We start from the raw sequence: 16,055 nt of genomic DNA, 5'->3' as shown, positions 1-16,055 counted from the left end.
TTGCTCCACATGGCCTCTCCTCCTCCAGTGGGCTGGTCCAGGATTCTCTTCACATGGTGGTTTTAGGGTTCCAAAGAGAAGTAAAATAGGACAAAGCCCAATGCACCGCCATTTTTTTAGCTTACGATTGCATCAAGGTTACAAATGTCCCATCAGCCAAAGCAAGTCATGGCCGAGCCAACGATAATGTGAGGAGGCGGGAAGACTACCCAAGGGCTTGGATGGAGGGGGACACGATTCATTGGGAGCCATTATTGTAACAGTCTCACAGCTGGGAACCAACCTGACATTTATGGGGTTGGGGTTCGGGGGAAGCACCAACACAGAGATTACAGGAGCTTTCTTCTTTTTATACATTTCTACATGAGTAAGTATTTAGTAAGCATGTGCTACTCTTATAATATCACATCCTACTGAATAAGTTGAACAAATATAATCCTAAACAATATTCTTATACAGAAGCTTTAACATTATATTATTTACTTTGAATAGCATCATCAATGAGGCAATTATTCTCTTTAAATGCAAGCTTTTACATATTTAATTGATGTAAAGGTTCTACCAAAGAAGAAAAAAAGATTCCATTTTCAAAGACAAATGTGTTTCAATTTCAATGGGTAAGTCAAAGAGAAAATAGAGTTCAGGTTATAGATGGATGGGAGAAGAAACAGAACTAAGTCTCTTACGATAACATATCGACACCTGTGACTCACAGCAACGAGTTCTTTACCGATGTCCTCGCAATATTTCTCTTATGCAGTGGTTGTGCCTATGAAGGGTCACCAAATGGATCTCAAAACAGACAGCAATTATTTTGGACACTTTTTAGAGATACTAAGTACCACTCCTGGATAAAGTAGACTATAAGATTGCAGAATTTATCTAATAAGTTACATTGTCATTCAAACACTTAGCATGTTTTGGCTGGAGACCAAATGCTGGATAATATTTGACACATAAAAGAATCAAAATTAAATTCATGTATTAAGAGCCTACATACTCTTCCACTATAAAATACATCTTTTTTTTTTTTTTTTTTTGCCCGGAAGTAGGAGCATAGGTGCCAAGCACATGGGTAGCGGGCTCTTTTAAATCTTGACTAAAACTTAGTCTCAGCATTGATTCATAATATATAAAATTCTGTTGAACTCCATATAGTAATAGATGCTGACAGCTGTAATTTAAAGAGATATCTTAATAAAAATATATTAATTTTGGCACTGAAAGACAAACCTCAGATTTCCTAGCCAACATTGCTTTCTATGATCATTAACTACAGCATGTTTATAGAACTGACTTAAGCATATTGATCTGCTGATTTTATTTCATCAGATGTCAGAATGCAGAAAATGTTTTAGCCCAGTTTATAGCACCATATATATATGTGTGTATATATACATATGTATGTATATATGATGAAGTCTTTTTATTTTAAGTGCATTATGTTGCTTTTCTTGTTACCTCTGCCTTATGAGAACTACTGCTTTGAACCTCATTACAGAAAGTCTGAAATTTTAAGAACTGAAGAGACCAGGAGGATCATGTGAAGTTTTTCATATCACTGTCGTCATATTCCTACAGCATCTCTTTTTGTGCCCAGATGTATATGGCACTTAGAATATTTTTATGCTTCCTAAGAGTTATAACAGTTGAGGGTAGAAAACCTTTAATAATAAATATAGTACAAATCATATACTTATCTGAAAAATGTTCACCCTTCTAGGCCAGGCCAGCTCACCCATTCATAACTGATTTATGGTCCTAAAACACCAGTCCATAGTTGAAGTAAAGGTCCTAACGTATCCTCCCCTCCACATCTTTTGTGGCCTCTTACCTTCCCCTATCTTATTCTCCCTGGCTCCAGGCTCTTGGCCACATGACTGCAGTTGTTCATTTTCACTTTTGAGTCCTAGTCTAGGCCTAGTGATTCCCCCAAAACACCAGACACTTGGCTCATCAGGAGTCAGGGGATGAGGAAGGTGTTACCATAACTGGGTGCCCTTGGGGTCAGGAAATGGCTATCGGAACCGTTAGTTCCAGAGCTGTGCTGTTCCTGCTGGGTCCACACCAGCAAAATAGCACAGTTCCTACAGCCGCTTCTGCCCCCATGCAACTTGGTTTCTGTTTTAAGTGACATGCAGATGTATCTGATGTACATTTTAGAAATCACATCTGGAACCCTAGCTGCAAGAGAACATGAGAAATTTAGTTTTCCACCTTGCAGTCTTTCAGTTAGGAAGTTCAAATAAAGGTTGAGCAAGCTCAACTACCTCTTCTGCTTTTGTGAGTAAAGAGGTCTGAATAGTTTCAAGACCTACTAAAATGTCCCAGCCCTTCAGCAGCAAATTCTTACAGCAATTATCCCATCTACCAGAGTGTGTCTCTTGTCCTTAGATATTGCTGGGTATAACACCACCAATGCTTTAGTGATCCGAACCCTGTCTTTGTGTGTGGGCACCTTCATCTGGTACATACTCTCTCTAAACGTAATAATATCATGACTAAGAGGACAAGCTGTTCCTAATTCCCAAGATCCCAGGCAGCCTCCCCTCTTCTCTTGTTACACGTTGATGTAAGAGTCCTAACTGTGTCTCTCTAATCAACTAGAGCTTCCTGGTGTGTAACCGTTAGCCAGAGAACCTAAGTGCAGTGCCCCCCACTGGGGTTCCACCAGTTGCGTCAATACTGGCAGAGAGCAAAAGGTACAGAACAGGAAATTCCTATCTGACCATGCATTGTCACCCTAGGACCTAGTGTTCCCAATCTGGGACACACAGCAGTGTGAATCAGCAGGGATGTGGCACAGAAGTACTCCAAAACGTTGGGTGGCTATACTAGGTTACCAGCATCTTCCGTGGACCCTGCAAACCCTTGGGAGTGTGAAATAGGAACTAAGAAACTCCCCCGCATTTCTGCAACTCTCAAGGTTTTCACCTTTAAGGTTGAGGATTTGCCGACAACTCATTATTTTTCACCAGGTCATTTTTTGATTGCAGGACAGTCCTATCACTTCCTAGGCAGAACTGCTCCTAAAGTTCAGGATTTGGTAAACAGCAGCATTTTTACCCCTGATGTTCAAGTTCAGAGAAGACTGTTCTTCTTGATTAGAATTGCTTATATTGTTTTTGTGAGAAAAGTAAGTTTTCTTTTCATAAATCATCTCCTGTTGATACTGTTGCTAGATAGTGAATAAATGGTTGGCTATTATACTCCCATTTTAAAGATGAGGAAAATGACACTCAGGGAGATTAAGCAGATTGCTCAAGTCTCCAAAGACAGAAAGTGACAAGCACAGAATAAGAGCTGTGCAAATAATTTGGGTGTCATCAGCCTTGAGATCAATGACAAAGTGCAGTGTATATTAATAAAGTTGTAGGAAGCTTTTAGAAAGATGCAGAAATATTTACCCATTTGATATAATAGCACTGTTTGTCTGGGGCTTTGAATACTAGGTATGGGTTAGAAAATGCCGGTTGCATGTCCTTGGTTCTGCTTCTTCTGGCAGGTGTAACAGGAAGAAGAAAGCGCTGGGCTTCCAGTCTCATTTTACCAGCCTTGTGAGATAAGGCCCGATTCCCTTCATGTGTGCTCACCTCTAGGTACCAAAGTGAGCAGGACTTCGATGTTCTTAATCACAATTTCCTTTAAAAATAGATATGTTTAAAGATATAAATTCATGAAAGTAAGCTGCTTTTTTATAAAATGAGAGGTTACTTTGTAGAGAAGGAAATTGGGGATTTTCTCCATTTTTGAAAAAATTACAAAAATACTTACATTTCTAATATTTAGATTAAAATTGCAGAAATTTAGAGGAATTATAGAAACACAAAGAACATATCTAGAGTGGCTTCAGAAGGCTTTTTCCAATAGTCTAGGTTTATTAATAGGCCGTAATGAACCAGACACACTCTTCCCACCCACAGTTTCTTTCCTTAGGCCAGAATTTCCGCTGGTGTGTGGTCCAAGTGCTCTGAGTGAGTTCCGAGTTTGGAGAGAACATGGTGATTCCTTCAGTCTGTCTACCCTGAACTACTCCCAGCAGTCAAGGGGCTTTAGCTACAATGACCTCACCGATAAACTGTCACATTCTCCATGGTTGGTTTTCCATCTCAGCTTATCCAGACCTGTTGCTGGGTACAGGGTGAGCTGAGGACCCGAGTGGACTGGCACAGCAGAGAATGATGGAAAGCGGATCATGCAGAGAGAGGAGCAGTCAGTCATCTGGGCCCTTTGAGCGGGTGGTTGCATCATTCAGGGGTCCCAGGTGGTGAGGGTCCTCCAGTTTCAGGAAGACTTACTACAGTTCATTCATTCAGCCAATATATACTCAGTGCCTGCTGTGTGCTAGTGTTTTAACATGAACGAAGCAAGATCCCTGCCCTCATGAAGGTGACATTCTAGTGGGCATGATAAACAATAAACGCAGAAGCAAATACAGGTTAGGATGCATGAGTGCTATCTGGTTTGGAGCACAAAAGTTGAGGTTGGCACAGGAAATTAAATGTGCCCTTTTTTAGAGAAAGTACACTACCACTGGCCAGATTTCATAGTTTATATGAGAGACAGTTGAAAGAATTTCCGGGGTGGAGAGTATTGCAATCCTGGCAGTAGAGTTCCCAGATAAACTAAAAAGTAGGGAGTCTTCTGTTTAATGGGGGTGCATTGGTGTTTATCAAGGGGATGAGTTTAGGGGACTTTAGTAAATGGGTGGCATATATTGTGCTGCTTCAGATGCAGCCCAAGGAGGGTTAGCTTATGGGTGACTCATTCACCTCAGTAGGGGTCTCTTGGGAGTATCTGCCACATGAATCCAGCATGGATCAGGTGGGGAGCAGGACCAGCCTGTCATAGCTTGATCCCTTAAGACTTTCACCCCACTGATACCTCATTTCCCCCTGGTTAAGGACAAAGACATTTACATCTGGGCAGTTTCTCAGTGGTAAGAGGCATTAATCTCTATACTGAAAACTCAACAATGTGGGCCCCTTGCCTCAGCTATGGCCTTAGGTAAATCAATCCTGCTATTGGGTCTGACAGGTAAGCTAGATAAATTTCTCTCAAATTATTTACTTAGAGGATTTGGGGCATTTGAGTAACCTAAGAGTGTCAGGAAATAATACCCAAAGGCTTTGTAGATTTCACCCTCCAAAGTTAATTCATCCCACTGTAGCTGCTATTTAAGGAGGTGGAACTTGGTGGACTGTTAGGCCATTGCCTTTGTTTGCTTATGGGGCCATTGGGTTACAATGTAAACTACAACTTAGTGGCAGAGGGAGGGGGGGCACCATTCCTATTCAAAGAGGCTGGGAGGCCTTACATAACTCCTGTCCTGGGTTTCAAAGTTACATAAGGAAAACTAGCTTCCTTCCAGCTCTCCAGCAAAGTAGTAGACAAGAAATGGTTTCCCCTACTAACTGAGCTCTATGCCTCCATTAACAGTTAGCACCTGTAACAAAAAGCTGGGCCACCATCTATATCCCTTGTAAAAATTCAGGCGGGTACAGCAATGGCCACATGAGGGTTGGTGTACCTACGGAGGCAGTGAGTGGGACCAGAAGACAGTTAGTGGCAGTATGCCCCAGAAGAGTGCCAGAATCAGAAACTAGAAAAGCAAACAGTGGTGACACCAAAGCAAAGAATGGGTGCTGTGGCACAGGGCCAAAGGAAGGTGGGCTGCAGGGCACAGTAGCTGAGGGGCAGGCAGCTTTGGGTAGCACCTCATACTAAGAAGAGCCTGGGCCCTGGAGCCAAGAATGCCAAGATTTAGTTGCTGACTCTAACTCTATAATCTTGGGCGAAGATTTGAACCTTTCTGTGCCTCTATTTCTTGGCATCTAAAATGAAGATAAGAAGTATCTCAGGTTGGGAGGGCCTTTCCAGATATTATATCGTTCAGTTCGCAACAGCCAATGAGGTAGGTTCTACTTCCCGCTTTGCATACCACACAGCAAGCCCATTGTGAGCTGTCCCTGTGGAACTCTCCTCCTGGCTGCCCCACCCACTTTATCACACTGTGTGCTCACTTCCAGACTTTTTGCAGTTCCTGGGAAGTACCTGGCTCTGTCTGGCCTCCTTGCCTTTGCATACAAAGCTCACTGGGGGAAAGGGGCTTAACATTCTACCTTCACTTCAGCTCTAAATCACCTCAGAACTGACCATAGTTGTTCCCTCCAAATTTCTAAAACTTATTTTATTCATACTGATGCAAGCTTGGAAAAAATCAGTCTTTCATATTTAAGAATATAACTATTTTAACTCGAGATAGCTTGGGTAGCGGTAAATGGAAATTAAGTAAGTACTAAAGCATCCCCCCATGCCCTTTGGAAGAAAGGGAGAGGGCTATAGGGAAGAGCAGACTGAGGGATAGACCATGAACTGCTTTTGAATTATGATAGTTATTTGTGTTGTTTAGTTGGCAGTAAAATGCTGGTAGCAGACAGTTGAGCATTAGACCCAGTCACATGCGTCCGACCATCACATTATTAACTTTCCTGTAAGAAGCTATAATCTGTTTCCTCAAGTTGAATAAATTTTTACCATTTTCCCCCCAAAATTAACTCATTTTTTCTCTTTCAAATATTAGTCTCATATAAATTAGATTTTATTGACCATATACAAAAGTGTTATGGATATTATTCAGTACCTATTTCTGAAACAGTCGTCATTAAAGACCTGCATGATCTTGTTCTCTCTCCTTGTTAGTTACTTTGTTTTTGGAGTTTTGGAAGCGGCGCCAGGCAGAACTTGAGTATGAATGGGACACTGTTGAGTTACAGCAGGAAGAACAACCCCGGCCAGAATATGAGGCACGTTGTACTCACGTGGTGATAAACGAGATTACTCAGGTAAGAAGGATATTATTTAGATGCATTTTAGTCTATTTATGGCAGGAGTTCGCAACTTCGGCTGCATATTGGGATGACCCGAGGACCTTAGAAAATATTGATGCCCATCATTACATGCTCTGATGGAACTTAGAAGCCTGGGGTATGTTCTGGGCACAGGGATTTTTTTAGAGCTCTCTGGTGAGTCTGATGTGCTGCTATGCTTAGAACAATGGACACAGGAGATAAATGTGGTCCCTTCTTTCATAAAAGTAAAAAAAAGTTAGACTCTGGCATAAACGTACAGTAAGTCCTCATTTAACATCATTGATAGATTCTGCTACGTTAAGTGAAATGATGTATAATGAAGCCAGTTTTCCCATAGCCTAATTGATATTAACTAGAGTTAAATTTCTCTGTCATCTCAGCAATGTTATAATGAAATGACATTGAACGAAACAATGTCATTTGAGGGCCTCCTGTATAAGAAAAGATGTATTGATGTGTGTCCTTTCTTTTGTAATACTAGTAAAAAAAAAAAAAAAATGCAAAAATAAAAATTATACTTTGTGACCTAAATGTCACTGCTCCCCCTTCTGGCTAGGATGAGCTGCACTCGTATCCCATAGTCGGAGGAAGCATGAAGAAGGAAAACATTTGTTCAGGGTCCGACTGTGTTCGGGCAGGGTGCGAGGCCTTTTACGTAACTGGAAAGGTAAATTTGCTGCTGCGACTGCTGCACAAAAATAAAATTAAAAACCATATATCTCTCTGTATAAACATTCCAAAGCCAGCAAAAGATGATTTTTGAATCACCTGCATTATTGCTTCTTTCCACCAACACAGAAAATTTAAAGCTGATTGTACTTCATCAGTCCTCAGCATATGGACAGCAGGTTCTGAATATGAATAACTTGGCTAGAAATGCTTTTAACCAAGAGCATCTGAAAACATCCCCAACTCTAGATTTATAAGTTGATTCACAGATTTATAGAATGTCAGCACTAAAGTGGACTGAAGGGAGCAGTTTAACCTATGCATTTTATAAATGGGAAAAAAAGTGAGGTTCGGTTATCAAGAGAGGGTGACATTTGTCTTTTACTATATAATAAGCTTCAAATAATCCCCATCATGAATAGTTCTCGGTGTTTGCTACAGAAGACAGGATCAAAGCATATGTTATTGAAAGATTGTATGTTCAGAATTAAAGCTGAAACTTGGACAAAATTAGATGTTCATAACATTTTTTGAGTACCAAAAAAAACAAAAGCTTATTGGCAACGTAGGAAAAATACTGAAAAGACAATTTGGTAATTTAAACTTGCCACTTTTAAATTTAAAATTGCCAACTAATAGGTTAAATTTCCATTGAAACATTGTTAAAAATATGTTCATCTTTATCTTTCTTCCTCATTTTGCTTTTGTTGCTAACACATCCTTAACTGGTTTAGGGAAGTGTATAGTCGGGTGGTCAAGGCTTGAGAATGAGGCTGCCTGAGTTCAAAGCCGAACATAGCAACTTACTGGCTGAATGGTCTTAGACAAATTAATGAACTTCTCTGTGCCATTGTTTCTCAACTATAAAATGGTAACAAATAGTTGCTTTCTTATGTGATTGTAGTAAGTATTGATCCACTTAATGTACAGAACCTACTTAGAATAGTACTTGGCACAGAGTAAATGGCACAGAAGTATTTGCAGCTATTATTATACTATAGCTACCCTTACTATCCAGGTAAATCTCGAGAAGTAGTGATTTCTTAAATTTTTAAACATATTCATATAAAGTATAAAATGAAAACTAAAAATTCATCATTATACTAGATTTATATAACAGATAAATTGTTACTATTCACACTTACATTTTCAAAAAATATTAAAGTGAACACCGGACATATACGTATGTTTGAAATTGTTAACAAAAAACATACAATTATGAGTAAGAATGTTTGAAAACTAATTTTTAGAAAAATTAAGCTTAGGATTTAGTGGCTGATCAGGAGAAAACTCATTTCACAGGCGTAATCTCTTGATTGACTAAATTTCTTCTTTTTTAATTAGGAAGAGGAACGCGTTCCCTTTACTACCTGGGGAAAATGTATACGTGTAGCCCTCTGTGCAAGTGCTGTCTTATTCTGGGTAAGAGTCTTTTGCAAATTTTTTACTATCCAATTTTAAATGTCGAGGAAACTAAAAGCCAAGCTGGAAACTACGTTGTCTCAGAAAATGGTTTCCAGAGAACTACCGAGCCACCGCATGGAGCTACTCTCAAGGTTCCAAAATGCCTACCTGTTCACAGTGGTTCTTCCAGTTCTTTTCATCTTATTTATTTAAATCAGATCAGTGGTCCAGGATTTTCCAGTTTCTGGTGCAGAGACCAAATGGGAGGCCTTAAGAATTCTGAAATTTTCCAATAGTAACAACTAAAAATGTCTAGGAATGGCTATAACAAAAAATAGGAACTATCAAAGAAAACATAAAAACTGCTGAGAGACATAAAAAAAGCCTTAAACTAATGATGCTGCATCAAAAGACAATACTTCTAAAATATCAGTATTTGTGAAATTAATTTTGGGTTTATAAATAAAATCATATTAGTATTATAATGAGAGTTTTATGGGCTCAAGAATAGCCAGACTAGAGAATAGGACATGAAGCCCAATATAGGCCCTGATATCAATAATAATATGAAAAGGGAGACATTCTAAATCAGTCAGAGAAGTAAAGATCACTCAGTAACTATAATGGAACACTTGTTAGATATTAAGGGGAAAAGGCAGAGATTGAAACCATACTGTGAACCACATACTATAATAAATTCCAGAAATATTAAAAAAGTAACACCAAAAAAGCGAGAAATAAATATTGATGAATATATGCTCTCTAGATGTAAAAAGACTTTCTAAACTTAAAAACAGTGGGAGAAGCTTCAGACGAAAATATTTAAAGATTTTCATACATCAGAAGCATCCTAAGTTTAAACAAAACACCAGAAAAATATTTGTTAACAAATAGGCCAAAGAGTTAATACCTTCGATAACATAAAAAGTCCAGATCACTTCTAAGATAACACCAAGGATCTCAGGAGCTAAGGAGGCAAAGAACGTGAATACACATTCACAAAAAAGAAAATGAAAAAGAAAAAAAGCGTGGCAGATGTCAAACCTCAATGGTAATTAAATCAGTGCACATGAAAATGGATACAATTTTTCATGTCTCAAATGCTAAGACTCAGTGTGAGGATGAAATGAGTGGTCAGTTCTCTCATACCTATTGGAATTTCATACTGCTCTGGCTTGCTTAGAAAGCAGTTCAGCAGTATGTACTGAGTCAAAAATATTCATAGGCTTTAATTCACTAATTCAGATTTTTAAAACTTTGAATCAGGAAGTATTTCAAAATGGTAAGTAGAAGTAAATATTTAGTCTTAGACATATTTATTACATATATATGCCAGAATATCCTTCCAACCCTTCATATAGTGGAATCTTATGCAGCCATAAAAAAGTATGTCCGTGAAAATATTTTATGACACATTAAAATGTTATGATTATGATAGGCTTAAGGAAAATATAAAATTATTAAAATGATTTTAGTATGCACACTACATGGTTCTGAAGGAATTATGCCTAGATATATTTTTCCTATTTTTATTTTTTTTAGTCTATTTTTATAGTTAGGAGCTTTTTAATTGAGGGCGATAGAAAATCTCCACCAAAAAAAAAAAAAAGACACATTAAAATGTTATGATTATGATAGGCTTAAGGAAAATATAAAATTATTAAAATGATTTTAGTATGCACACTACATGGTTCTGAAGGAATTATGCCTAGATATATTTTTCCTATTTTTATTTTTTTTAGTCTATTTTTATAGTTAGGAGCTTTTTAATTGAGGGCGATAGAAAATCTCCAAAAAAAAAAAAAAAAATGGGGATGGGTGGGATTTATTGGTTCCTGTAACTGAAAATCCCATGTCTGAGCTATGGCTTCATTCTAGGATAGATGCTGCAACCCTGACTATGTCAAGGGCTGTGTTTCATTTGGTCTTTATTCTGTATCCAGTGGTCCTCCAGCCTGCTGGTTCTAGGCACTCCCATACAGTTGCACAATGGCTGCAGCATTCCAGATCTCACATCACATCAAGAGAGGTGTCTGTTAGCAGCTTCCTCTATTGACAGAGGAAACTTCTCTCTCCCATGAGCACTAGTAGATAACTCCTCACATCTCAATAGCTCATGTTAGGTTATTTGTCAATCCTTGAATCAGTTGCTAAAGCCAGTAGAACAAGATACCTGTCTGTCTCAAACCAGTCAGGATCTATACCTCTGGAACCTCGGGGAAGGGGACTGGGGGGAGGGGGCTGTCCAGCCCAAACCACAGGACTGAAAAATATTCATTCCCCCAAAAGCAAAATCTGGGTCCTCTTCTAAAACTATGAACAGATCCGGGGTAGCAAACACAACTAACGTCCACTACAGGTTACTTTCAAACTTACTATGATGAGCATATATTAAAGTTATAGTGAGAAAAATATGTAAGAAACTTGGAGAATGAAAAGCTTTCTTCTTCCCTATGAAGAAATATTGAGCCCATCAAGTGCTCTGAAGAAGTATGGAAACCTATCAAGTTTGTAAAGCTCTGGAATGAATCAGAATTCATTTCAGAAACATGTGGTGGGAGGCAGTGCCATGGAGAGATTAGTGTGTCCTTAGAGTCCTTGAGTATCTCAGTTCTTTCACTTATTTGTTGCTTAATTTGGGGCAAATTGCTTAATCTCTCTGTGGCTCTATTTCCTCATCTTTAAAGAGATATAACACTATCTACCTCACAGGGCTGTTGTGAGGACTTAAAAAAATATTTGTGTGCTGAGGTGAATAGTAAGCATTTAAAGAATTGTAACTATTAATAATTTTTAAAATTGTTATGGAGATAATTTTTAAAAATACATCATGTTTAAATGGTCTCATCTACGGCCATGCCACCCTGAACACGCCCGATCTCGTCTGATCTTGGAAGCTAAGCAGGGTTGGGCCTGGTTAGTATTTGAGTGGTAGGCCACCGAAGAAGACCAGGTGCCATAGGCATAAAAAATAAATAAGGGATTGTAAGCTGACAAAGTTCTTGCAATCTGTGAGGTCAACCAAGGGTTGCCTCACCTAAAAAATAAAATAAAATAAAGGATCTCTACATATTGTGCTGAGCGAGGAAGACTCAATATATCTTCTCTAATATGTATTTCTCAGCCTTGGCTAATTTTCACATACACACACATACATTATTCCTTTCATAGTGTTAAGCTTTACCTGTGAAGGAAAGGAGATAATGAAAGAGATCAGAGGAGGAAAGATCATGTCTTCTTTACAAACTGATGGCTTAAAAAGAAAAACATTGGTCACCATAATCATAGCTAATATTTCTATAGCACTTTTCATGTGCCTGGTCTTGGATGTTTTTACCTGTAGTAACTCACTGAATCCTGATGACAATTATATAAGTTAGTTGCTGTTATCATCCCCCCATTGAAGCCCCAAAAGGTTAAGTAATTTGTACAAGGTCCCACAGCTAGTGGCAGAGCCGGAATTCCAATGCAGGAGTCAGGCTCCAGGACTGTGCTTGTAATCACTTCCTCTCCTGCTCTCCACGCGTGAAAACCAGCCTCCCTCTGTTACTGTAAACAACAGGACATGATTTGCTTGGTCCTGAAATTCACATTCTTTGTAGCTTTTCTCTCTTGTGACAGTCATCACAAGCAGTCAGACACATTGAGCACATGCTTCTGGAGTATGTCCAAGAAGGCAGATGTAGGGCAAACAATTTTCAAATGGGACCTTTAATGTGTATTGTTCAGTGGCAGAGGGAACCTGCCTAGTGACGAAGTGAAATCCTACCAACTACATGCAAACCATGTTTCAGGAACCTCCACTGACATTGGGTTCATGCAGTCAGAAATACAATGGATTAGTGAAATGAATCTTGTGCTAATGCAGTTATGGAAAACTGCCAATTTAAGATCTTAAGATGCAAGCATGGAAAGCTTCCTTCATCAGCAGAGACCCACTGCCATCTCTAGTCATTACCTCAGGGCACACCTGCGGCTTCTGAACACTGGTCTTGTGCAGAATCTCCCTTGGTACAGTAACTAGGACAAAAGCTAGCACCTGCCAACCCCGATCCAGGGATAGGTTCTCAGTCAGAAGGACACATATCCCCTTAATGGAGCAAAACACACTAATTTGTAACCTAAATAATTTCATAATTGTAGAAGGGAGTGCTCATTGGTTTTGCTATCGCAAAGACTTTTTTCCTTCTACCAGAACATGCTACCAGTTATTCCATTTTTACCCCATCTGAAGATATTCATATTCTCTTCTTCTTCCCTTTATCTCTCCCTCCCTCTTTCCTACCCGCCCTTTCTGATAGACCTTTTTTAGAGCGATTTTAGGTTTACAGAAAAATTACACAGAAAGTACAAAGTTGTCATGTACCCCTCGCTCCCACGCACAGCTTCCCTTGTTAGTGTCTTATTTTAGTGGATGCATGTGCTCTCTTTTGAATTCATTCCTTTTCCTTTCTTTGAAATTTAGCATGCTTGATGGCCACCTCTCTTGTGGCAGTTACGCGGGATTTAACATCACACATGTACCTTGTCCGTTTAAGTGTAGGGCCAGTTTTTCAGTTTAGAACTATGATTATTGGTGATTCATGCTTCCGTGTTTATTGTGTTTTCAGATCCTACTGATCATCGCTTCAGTTATTGGGATCATTGTCTATAGGCTCTCAGTGTTCATTGTATTTTCTGCAAAACTGCCCGAGAACCTTAATGTAACAGACCCAATCCAGAAGTATCTGACTCCACAGACAGCCACGTCCATCACTGCTTCCCTCATCAGCTTTATCATCATCATGATTCTGAACATCATCTATGAAAAAGTGGCAATCATGATAACTAATTTTGGTAAGTTCTTACCGTAGCTTAGGTCATTTTTAAGACACTTTTAGAACCTGGTCAAGAAAGAGACTGTATCTTTTAGGCATTTCAATTCCACCATATTAGAATTTTTAGAAAATTTCAAGTGTGAACATATTTTCCCCAGCCTGTATGGGAAACAAATTATCTACAGCTTTGCATTAGTAAAAGGAGCAAAGCAAAGACAGTCATTATAATGTCCAAGCTTTGTATAAACAGATCAGTGCCTAAAAATATTTTCAGTTTTATTAGATCATGTACCCTATTGTTGAAAGTAAATAGTATATTCATTGCAAATAAGTAGAATAGGGTCGTGGTTCCAGTAGCAAATATGCTCCTCCGTTGCTGAGAGGACAAGCAGTCACATTGTTACGTGTCTTCCCCCATTCTGTTCATATTAATATAGCTCCATTCTCATCAGCTCTCGGTTTGTGATAAATGTTTCTTCTCTCTGGCTCGTATCCCAGGCAACTGCTTTGTGGCAAAGTTAAGTGCTTCTCACACGCTGCATATGCCCGGGTCATTCGCTAAATGGTCTGCTCAGTGGTCATCTTCTGAGACCGATCAGTCTGATTTAAATTCTAAACTTGGAGGATGACCTGTTTTGTCTTTCCCAAATGCTTCTAACAAGTTGACCCTTGCTTTGTTTTCTTCAATACCTACCTTATTGCGATTCAGAAAAAGAGAATATCATTTAGCAGGCTGTTCAAAAATAATTTCCTGCCTGCTTAGACCCAAGAGAAGACAGTTCTTGCCCATTTGATAACATTGTGTTTGTATATTTTAAGGAACAGTTGAATATTTTTTTGCCATTCGGGATAGTGTATTTATGGGGGAGAAACTCATAAAAATGTGTAAACTTGAATTAACACAGTAGCTATATTAAGATCAAAATAGCTTAAATGGAAACAGTGTGAATTATATTTTTTTTAACATGTTAACTCATGTATCAGTGTCTTTGATTAGGGTCTCAAAGCTGTTCACAATTTTAAAATCTCACTTTTCTTTGCTTTAACTACAGAACTCCCAAGGACCCAGACTGATTATGAGAATAGCTTAACCATGAAGATGTTCTTATTCCAGTTTGTCAACTACTACTCTTCGTGTTTCTACATTGCATTCTTTAAGGGCAAATTTGTAGGTTATCCAGGAGATCCAGTTTATTGGCTGGGGAAATATAGAAATGAAGAGGTATGGATATAGAATTGTATCCTCTTGACAATTTAAGTGGCTTTGTGTTTTTTCCCAGTTGCCCAATGAACAGTTTCTTCGTTGTACGTTCTTAAATTCATTTTAGCCTCAACAGAATATCAGAAAAAAAAAAATAAAACTAATGACTCTGTTTCATGTTAGACCCATGTAAAATTTAAATAAGATTTTCTTTTTAAAATTCCAGTGTGACCCAGGTGGCTGTCTCTTTGAACTGACCACACAGCTGACAATAATCATGGGAGGAAAAGCAATCTGGAATAACATACAAGAGGTGTTACTCCCGTGAGTATTATATTGTGTAATCTTGGGGATAGGACGAGACAACGTCCCACCCATCCAAGTCATTTGCCTACATATCCCCATAGCTGCTTGCCTACCTCTAAAATGCAATAGACTGTATTTATTAAAGTTCTCCAGATAGAAAGTAAATGTGCCCATGTTTAAACTTTCAATTCAGGTAAGCCCACTGTTGCAAATTATAGTGACCTGAACTGTGCCTTCTGATATTTCAACTCCTGGCATAAAATATTAAGGCAGTATGTTTTGAGTTATCTTTTACTTGTTTGAAAAGTATGCTGTTAGCCAAATTAGAGAGCAAGTTGGGTCTTCTCATCACTGCTGCTTTTCTGTGTATAGCTGCCAGTTTCCTTCTAATTTTCATACGAAATTCTAATTTCCCAAAGATGTATTAGTTACTCTTGCTACCCAAACATACACCATCCCGAAAATACATAGAAAGGGAGAGAAAGCCTTACAAATCAGCACTTGTTTTTGTGCCATTTAACTATGTCAAAGGGAGCATAGTGAAATGAATTCCACCATAAACTTACATTCCTTTACCCCAACCCTACTTGGGGGTCCTTGGCTAGGATTCTTAGAGCAAATGAAGAAGCATATCTGGTACTGACACCTAGATCAGCACCTGTGGAGTGAATGAGTGACTCTTGTGTTTCAAACACACAACATAGAATTGTTTGTTGGACCCAGAGAACAAGCTCAAAGCTCTTTGGCCTTCCTAGCCTCACTTAGTTTCTCGATATTTAAGGCATT

The 16,055-nt window shown here is 38.7% G+C and overlaps 1 protein-coding gene and 1 pseudogene across 2 annotated transcripts in view; both read left to right on the top strand.

Moving 5' to 3' along the window:
• Positions 1-16,055, top strand: part of ANO6 (anoctamin 6) — a 169,469-nt gene that overhangs the window by 132,189 nt on the left and 21,225 nt on the right. The window contains exons 11-16 of one of the 2 annotated variants that reach the window (XM_015593197.2): positions 6,703-6,845; positions 7,429-7,539; positions 8,886-8,963; positions 13,556-13,781; positions 14,815-14,984; positions 15,190-15,287. In XM_015593197.2, coding sequence (XP_015448683.1) covers positions 6,703-6,845; positions 7,429-7,539; positions 8,886-8,963; positions 13,556-13,781; positions 14,815-14,984; positions 15,190-15,287 — 826 coding nt within the window. The remainder of the gene's footprint in view (positions 1-6,702; positions 6,846-7,428; positions 7,540-8,885; positions 8,964-13,555; positions 13,782-14,814; positions 14,985-15,189; positions 15,288-16,055) is intronic. The other variant, XM_006916872.3, reaches the window with a different exon arrangement.
• On the top strand, positions 11,792-11,910 carry LOC112483875 (annotated as a pseudogene).

The sequence above is a fragment of the Pteropus alecto genome, unplaced genomic scaffold (genome assembly GCF_000325575.1).
Source record: "Pteropus alecto unplaced genomic scaffold, ASM32557v1 scaffold196, whole genome shotgun sequence".
In the NCBI taxonomy this organism is placed as follows: Eukaryota; Metazoa; Chordata; class Mammalia; order Chiroptera; family Pteropodidae; genus Pteropus; species Pteropus alecto.
Note: the sequence above shows the minus strand (reverse complement) of the source record. Positions and strands in the feature narration are given on the sequence as shown.